The 9032-nt window shown below is 41.2% G+C and overlaps 1 protein-coding gene and 1 long non-coding RNA gene across 3 annotated transcripts in view; one reads left to right on the top strand and one right to left on the bottom strand.

Moving 5' to 3' along the window:
• Positions 1-32: 32 nt before the first annotated feature.
• The window catches only part of LOC143474514 (basement membrane-specific heparan sulfate proteoglycan core protein-like), a 30504-nt gene continuing 21504 nt past the window's right edge, over positions 33-9032 (top strand). For both annotated transcript variants that reach the window (XM_076971993.1, XM_076971994.1), the window contains exons 1-3: positions 33-141; positions 321-389; positions 8329-8364. In XM_076971993.1, coding sequence (XP_076828108.1) covers positions 359-389; positions 8329-8364 — 67 coding nt within the window. In that variant the 5' untranslated portion in view covers positions 33-141; positions 321-358. The remainder of the gene's footprint in view (positions 142-320; positions 390-8328; positions 8365-9032) is intronic.
• On the bottom strand, positions 342-8592 carry LOC143474527 (uncharacterized). The gene is made up of 3 exons (XR_013120808.1): positions 8490-8592; positions 7126-7251; positions 342-4923 (listed from the first exon to the last, which is right to left on the bottom strand). It is a non-coding gene; the product is annotated as an uncharacterized LOC143474527 (long non-coding RNA).

The following is a 9032-nucleotide window of genomic DNA, read 5'->3' as shown; positions in this document are numbered from 1 at the left end:
ACATGATCAAACCTAGATTGTGAGCAGGAATTGTTTTTATCGCTCATTTGGGTCAAACGGTGCAATCCGTTAATCGCGAGAACAAACTAATGTTGAGAGAACCGAGATGGAGTCTTTAACACGCTGCTGAATGAGAGCGATGTAATGATGTTTATATTGTTTGCATTGCATAGTTAATTTAGATTGGGTTTTATACTGATTTTAATCGGAAAACATTTAACGTATGTTGGGGACATAATGATGTGGATTACCAGTGAACATGGATCACTTTTATATTGTGATCTCTGGGTAACACTATGTGTGTTTTTCTCTCCTAACAGTTTGCGTGTGAAACTGTCGAATAAAGGAAACATCAGCGATGATGTGTAGGGCTCGGATGTACTACAGATGTATGTATAATGTATTGACATATTTTGATCAAACGTTTATTTCATATTTGGTAATAGCTGGTTAAAAGTAATGCTAAACATTTGTTAAACTGATTTTATTGTTTCGTTGATTACTGTTATAAGAGCGATGTAACGTACGACAAGCCGCGTTTGTGGTGCGCATGCATGTGTAAAAAATATGTGACTGCAGCGAACATGACTTGCTGGGTTTTGGTTTTGTTAAAGTTCCACAAAAACGATAATCTACGAGTTTCATTCAAGGGTGCAACAGATTGAACACAAAGAAAACCGTATAAACAATCTATGTCGTGGTAAAAAAACACGTCAGGCCACTGAAGAAACAATACATGGACACAGGAAAGTGAAAATGAGAAATAAATAATTTATTGCAACCACACAGGGTAAAAACAAAGGAGTTGCCTCAAGAACAACTGGCCTTCTCCTCTTTGTAGTGATGTGTCGTTCGCGAACGATCCGGTTCTTTGAAGTCAACGATTGGAAATTAAGTATTATATCGCGATCGATTCTTAGTGTTGACTTGTAACTCCCGCAGTAGCCCAACTCTAAAGTAGCCCAAAAAAAACCGCACCCCGCGACCCCAGAATTTTTACCCGCGGCAGGATTTTCAAACATCCCAATTTGGCGTGAAAAACGCGAACCTGGCAACTCTAGTGATGGGACATCTGAAGCGAGGCTTCGAAGCGTGTACCGAGTAAAAAGGGGCGTGTCCGATGAAGCCCCGCTTCGGAGCTTGTCATATTGAGCAAAATCACGTGATCAGCAACAAACGAGGCCTCGCATTACATCGGCCACGTCATTGCTTCATTTTGCGTATCGTTTTTCTAAATAAAAGCGCTATGAACCCTGTTGCTTCGTGTTGTAGTAGGTGGTTAAATTTAAAATCTGGAACGTTCTAAATTCTTTTTGTTTGATCAGGATGTACATCAGAATCGCACATCAAAAACAGACTAAAAACCATTGGAAGAGGCAAACCTTATTTGTAATGTTAAAAACATTTTACATTTGGCAGACGCCCTTATCCAGAGCCACTTACATTTTATCTCATTTTTATATAAGTGAACAATTGAGGGTTAAGGGGCACCTCAGTCATGGCCTCAGGCCTGGGGATCGAACCCACGACCCTCCGATTACAAGCCCAGTTCCCTAACCACTTCCCTTCCCTAACCACCAGGTTTGACTGCCAAACCAGATCTAGAAGCCCCAAGAAGCAATTATTTTAAACACATTCTGTTTTTTTTAAAAATCAGTTTCTAACTCCAAATATTCAGTCACTCAACAATCACTCAATTCCCAACATAGTAAAGTACAACATATCTTCATTGTCAAATACGTTCATGACATACAAGAAAACCCAACACAACCACTAATGGTCAAGGATTAGATTGGCTACAAATCATTTTAATAATTAAAACATGACAATTAAGTATGATTTAAATGATTCCCCTGTTACTAAACATGAGTTTGATGGAAACTTTGTGACAATATTGCATTTACACATTTTTGAAAGTATGATCCAACTGAATGACGAGGCTGTTACAGTTTCACCAGCAGATGTCACTAGTGAGTGATGAATGAAGCCTCGAGTAATGAACCTTTTTGCAAAGCAAAGGGTTGGAAAGCTTCATTGCTTCAAGAGGCTTCATTTGCCCATCACTAGGCAACTCTGCACAGAGCCGACAGTTTCTTTCCAACGTCGTTTTTTTGTCCTTCGGTGGCTCGTTGTCGCTGGGGAGTGTGTGGTTATAATAAGTCTTATGTATCACAAGTGCTTAACAAGTGCTTATCACAAGTGCTTAACAATGTCAGTAATGAAACAAAATGTTATAAAATTAGGTTTAAGCTATTAATGAATTAATGTATATGTAATGTAAAAAATATATACTGGGAGCCGAAAGAGCCGGCTCTCCACAGTATGAAGAGCCATTGGAGCCGCATATCAAAATAGAGCTGAAAATCCCATCACTACCTTTTTGTATTCCCGTTTTATCCTTATCCAAAAAGTGAAAGTGATCAATCATATCACTTTGTTTTTAGTCTACAGAATTTACTATTGGGTTTACCATTGTCTTTAAGTCTGATTCAACCTTTTAGAAAAAAGTAGGATCTCCCATAGACCTTATTGTCTCCTTAGGGTCCAGCTTCATTGGTTAGGGGTTTTCCCCCCTTCACACACTGGCATATGTATATGTATGATATATATTACGCCCATCCTCCTATTCAGTGGCATATGTATATGATATATATTAGCCCATCCTCATATTCAGTGGCATATGTATATGTATGATATATATTACGCTCATCCCCATACACAGTGGCATATGGGCTGACCGCTCTTTTCCTAGAAAAATCCAAGATTTATGACCATTACATCATACACTGTTACTGCTGTCCTGCTCATTGGAAGTCTGAGGAAAATGTGCATGTGTCACACGTGTCTGCGACTACTCTAGACTAATGGTGTTTTAGGGTCGCCCTAGAATTTCCTCCACAGGTATTGCTGTTTTTTATGGCCTTATATCTTCCCCTAAACTCCTAAATTAGTCATTGTGCTTTAAGACCGGTGAAATTAAACGATCAGTTTGATCAACTAGTCGGTGTTGACTAGTTAAAGCTTGACTTTAATTATCCATCACAGCAAAAGGCACGACATTATCTATGTCTAAAGACACACTGACTCAAGGGTGTTAACTATTTTAAATAAAAAACACTGGCTGTACCGATCACCTCTGACCACATGACTTCGCAGTATTATGTCTAAATTTCTAGTTAGGACAAAACTAGAGTGTTCAATGAACTAAGTTATAATCACTGTAACTCACAGGATTTAAATGTCTGGTTAACTCTTTTTTTTGTTTTTGTGACTTATCCGGATGTGTTGGCTGTTCCATATGAAGCACATGTCTCTACGCTAAGGGAAGTATAATTTTGACGAGGCCAACACAATGCCTGCCAATATTATTCTCCTGAATATCATCTGCAGCGTCTTTATGTGCGTGCAAACAAGGGGAGTCGGATTCTTCCGAGGAGTCGAAATTCAGCACAACATCGGGTTAGAAGAACGAAGTCATTGGGATTGACATGCAGTCAAAGGATAATGTAAACCAAATCTTCATTTAACTCATCCAACATGTTCCACAAACCTAAACTTGAGTTTGTCCTGTGGGCTAGATCAGGGTTTTCAACACAGTCCTTGAGGTCCACCAGTACATTCCACATTTTTGCTCTAAACTAAAGTGTTGGGAACTTGGATGGAGTAAAGCTGTTTATATTATTTACAAAGTAATGACTGAATGGTTTATACAGAGTCAAGTTATTTTCTTAATTGAATCTTTAACAAACTTGAATGAATGAATTGTTCAACTTGTATAGCGCCTTTCTAGAACCCAAGGTCGCTTTACAATTTTTATACAGATACAACTCTTACACACCGGCGAGAAGCGGCAGCCAATTGCGCACAGCGTACTCTCAACCGGAATCCACAGCCCCCTGGGGAACTGAATGGGGTGCAGGGAGGGGGGAGAGGACAGACCCTAGTGGCAGAGCACCATCCACCACTGGACATACAAGCACACACACACTCAGACAACTGCTTTTTTTAATGGACATGAAGAGATAGACACACAGTCAGGGAGAATTTTTGTCAGGGAATGCCAATTTACCTAATCTCCATGTTTTTGGACTGTGGGAGGAAACCAGAGACCCCGGAGGAAACCCACGCAAACACGGGGAGAACATGGAAACTCCACTCAGATAGGGACTTGAACCCAAGACCCCAGTGCTGAGAGGCAAACGTGCTAACCACCAAGCCACTGTGTTGCCACTTGGAAACTTAGTACTTTGTATTTTATGGCTGTGTGTAACTGTTTTGTGCATGTTTGCACTTCCTAATGAAGCAGGTTAACAGGGTTGTTGTGGTTGTGTTTTTGTGCTCATTCAGCTCTGTGGGTTTAGTCACTGTGAAAGGAGGATGGGCTGTGCTCTTCAGTTTCTCACTAAAGACCAAATTAAAACAACTACACACACACATTCACACCACCAACTAACATCTGTGACATCACCTTTGTATTTGCAGCATTACAAAGACTCTCAAAACAAGTACATGAGCAAATGGGGCAAAGAACCACAGCCCCAGTGCCAGTGTGTAGATGAAATGAAAATGAAATGTGCCATATTTGTCAATTTACACCCCATCGAAATTAGTCCTCCACATTTACCCATCTGTGCAGTTAGAACACACACACACAAACACACACTAGTGTTTACTAGGGGGCTGTGGTGCACACACATGCCCAGAGCGGTGGGCAGCCCTAGCCCGGCGCCCGGGGAGCAGTAGGGGTTAAGTGCCTTGCTCAAGGGCACCTCAGTCATGACCTCAGGTCTGGGAATCGAACCCACGACCCTCCGGCCACAACACCAGTTCCCTACCACCAGGCGATGACTGCCCCAGATGTCAGTGTAGCTGATCCAGCATCATAGTGTTACTGTATTTTCTTCACCACACTGCAGCCAATAGCTGGAAGGAGAGGACACACGGGGTTAAATACAGGTGAGACTAATAATGGGCAAAGACTTGAAGGGATGGAATGGTAAACAGGAAATGAAGGAAAACAATATGGGAGGAAGTTGAATTGTGGTGCGGCAGGGCTGAAGTGATCGTTGGGGTTTTATAACCCTCATCTCTATGAGGCCACACATAGCCATGCTTGTAGAGGAGACTTCATAGACCAGAGCATGGCCAAAGAATCTCCTGTTTGGCTCCATGATCAGAAGACAGCAGGATGTCCAGATCTTCTCCCAGCTTTGTGTTGTGAGCTTTGCATAATGAGCAGGAGTGTTGCCTTTAACAGGCCCACTCAGCATTCACATCTGTTGGTCTTAGACCAGGAGCCGAGAAGAAGCAGGACTGTACAGATGAGGAGATCAACCTTCACACTAGACACAGGTGATTAGGTCCACTGGAGCTTTACTGATGAAACGATGGTCAAACAATCCTTGTCAATATACTAACTGGTGTGTAAGACTCTGTGTGAAATAGCAAACTACATACTGCATACTCCACTCAGTACATACTGTATAATGGATACTGGTCCCCATAGTAGTATGCAGTATTGTATCCAGGATGCAACAAACGCAAGTCATTCTACAAGGTCACATGAATGTATCAATGTTAACGTCATGCAGACGTGAAAGACACAGTTTCAGGTAGTAAGACCAGTAGAAATCATCCAGTTATACAGCTGTGCATTCTATGTGCTTCTCTGAGCAATAATTCAGAATAGAAAGGTTTATAGAAGCAAACAGACAACAACACATGCAGAAGGAGGTGGTGCAGACACAGCAGTTAATTTCTGGAAACCACAGCTGGTGCTCTTAGTCAGAATGTGGGGGAGGTTGTTCGTGGTTAAGAAGTGTCAGGGGCCTCTGATTGCTTTGGGGACGGGCAGTGGCATGCAATGGCAGAAGAACCATTGTCCAGTAATTTTACTTGTTATCATTTGAAATAAAAATGTTTGAGAACTGCATAGTATATTGAGTATATTGTCCAGCAGAGGCATCTCAACACAGCAAGATCAGTGCACCATGAGTGATATGAGGTCATCAGTGATGTGAGGTCATGAGTGATGTGCACAGGTGAGGTCATCAGTGAGGTCATCAATGACATTCGATAAGGGGATGTGGTGTAGCTTCATTTCTGATCTTTCCATGACGACAAGATCATATATATATAGCTGTATGTGTGTGTGTGTGTATATATACTGTGTATATATATATATATATATATATATATATATATATATATATATATATATATATATATGTGTGTGTGTGTGTGTGTGTGTGTGTATATATACTGTTTATGAATTTATACATGGCACGTAGTGTATATGACGGCGTTTATTGTCATATGGACAATATTAATTCCAGCAATAATATGATTACAAAGCCACATAGTGGCTTTTAAATAGTCCATCATAAGACCACCAAACAAGTTGTTTTACGCAAAGTGCATCCTAAAGAACAACCTACAACTCTAACGTGGGTATTTCTTCCTCTTACCTATTTGTGGTGGTTTTAATCTAAGAATTTCAATAGCTTTAAAAAAAAACAGTGCACAGTGCTCTGGAACCTTTAAGACCGCCACTTGCGTCCGTGTTAACCGTGTTAAGGTAATTTGTACATGGTGCCTTAGACGTTGCAGAGGCAACAGCAGTACATTTAAAATAACATGTTATCTACAATTTAAACTGCTGTATGTTTTCGTAGTCCGGCCCGGATTTTCTGGGACAAGTTGTTGTTTTTCTGATCTCCACTGCATACCGTCAGCCCGCATCAGCTGGCCCAGTCCACGGCCCGGTCCAACTCGTTCATGTGTTTACAGGCCCAGTCCGCGGCCGCGCTGAGCAGGTTAGTCTGACTGGAGCGGGGGAGGTAATAACACCGTTAAACAGCAGCGTGACTACGGGCCGGGGCCGCAGTGCGCGGCAATGGCTCCTCCACGGGCCAAGTTAAACCACCGGCGGCCCACTAACCCATCGGCCCACCGGGGAAATCCCCGGTAGCAATGTATGCCAGTCCGCCCCTGCATGACGATGACAATTTTAAATATTGAGGAATTGAAACATAACGAACAGAAATACTTCCTGAAGTTGAGCTTTATTTCAACTCTGGGTAGTTGTATATGACATTCAACATGATGGAAGAAAAGGATACAAACCTCAAGTAGTTTGGAGAATCTGGATGGTCTTCCAGACACTGGGCCAGTTTCAGTTTACCACAGCAGTGAGTCCCACCATGTATCTCCATGCACCATGATCGTCCACCACAGCAAGGACAGAGGGAGCTGCACAGATCAGCCATGTTTCATTAGCCAACATCACCAGTTCTGTGGGTAAAACCAACAAGCTGTTTAGAGTTTAACTGCATGAACACAGTATGCAGTTCACACTCTGACACACTAGAGAAGTCAGAAATATAAATGTGTCACATACAGAACCAGCAGCTGTTCACTCTCTAGTTCCTCCAACAAACTCACTGTTGCTTTTGCTCCTCAACAGCATATCTGCATATTTAATATTCTAAATTATTCAGTGTATAAGTACCACATATGAAGATGGCCGATACTTTACTTGTATTTAGTATATGCAGTTGCGTTCATCCCTAATGTGTCAGTCTTGTTGTTACTGACCACCTGTCTTTGTTATTGTATGAGTCTGGAGGTGTTTAGGGGTATTAATTTAACAGAATAGTTGATTAATACTATGCAAAAACATTTTCCTGAAAATGAGAGGTGTGTGAATGTTCATGTCTGTCTCTGCCCTGCTCTCTGTGTCTAACTGTAAGACCACAGGAAGTGCTCAGACTTTAACTCACATTATTGCTGTCAGTCACTCAGTCAGTATTAGGATGGTATGGAGTTCAGACGTCTATCTGTGATTCTCTGTGAGTGAATTATGTCTTTGTCTTCATTACAGTGAATGCTAATATGTTGAAAGAGACAGTTTATGATGTTGATAGTTGATTATATCAGAAGTTTAATTTCTCAGTTTGAACATTTGTACTTTGTTAGATTTGTTAGGTAGTTGCTATGGAGATTAAATGAAAAGTGCAATGAAAATGTCTGTTTGACACGGTACAGAATAAAACGGTGAACAATATGAACGTTTGTTCCTTTGAGTCTCCATGAGTATCTGAGAATAATGTATGTGATGTTTGAAGCAGCATCAGCACAGATTCTGTTCAACTTGAGATGTTTAATCAAATTTAGCTCTGCAGGCATTTGGAGCCTGTGATAGTGGTGAATATTTCCCATATTGTCCTGTAATACTGGTGAATATTTCCCATTAATGCATAATGTCCTGTGACAGTGGTGAATATTTCACATTAATAAATAATGTACTGTGTTTCTCCTCATTTCTAGTGCTGGTCCTGGTCATCTGCAATGTACAAGCTCAAGGTGATTCACACTCATATATTCACTTAGATGTGGGCAGGTTTATTCACAAGGGCCAGTGGGACTGCACATGTTAAAAGTTCAAGCACAAAACAATACAAGCAACCCAGCATGAATAATCCACTTACTGAAGATTAAAACAGCTGGTTGGGTGGAATCAGATGTGTTTCCTGTTTGGTTGGAACTCACAGGGAAACAACCACCAGCTCAGTGTTAAAACAGAAACTGAAAGAGAAGTTCACACATGTTCACACTTTGAAAAGGAAGACCAGGCACAAACACACATGAAGAGGGGAGAGAGGAACAGGGAGAAACTCTAATACAAATGTAAATGAATTATATGAGCCAGTGTGAGTTTCTACACCTACTAACTCTTTCAGGGTCAGCTGACAAACAGTGACACACATGAACTGCATGAACACAACATGCTTAACTAACACTTGTGTGATGGGTTCATTCACACTCTGGCAACACTAGCAGTGTCAGGGATGTTGGGGTGCAACTGTCTCACCAGAGTTCAAAGGTCAGCAGAAACACAATATCCACTATCAGATTATCAGACTATCAGACTATGCTCTATCAGTCTGTGGAGAGTAAAACTACATCCATAATAAAGGACCCTTCACGTCTCCTTCACTCCTCCTTTCAGTTTCTCCCATCAGGTCACTGTT

Source organism: Brachyhypopomus gauderio, chromosome 14 (genome assembly GCF_052324685.1).
Source record: "Brachyhypopomus gauderio isolate BG-103 chromosome 14, BGAUD_0.2, whole genome shotgun sequence".
NCBI lineage: Eukaryota > Metazoa > Chordata > Actinopteri > Gymnotiformes > Hypopomidae > Brachyhypopomus > Brachyhypopomus gauderio.
Note: the sequence above shows the minus strand (reverse complement) of the source record. Positions and strands in the feature narration are given on the sequence as shown.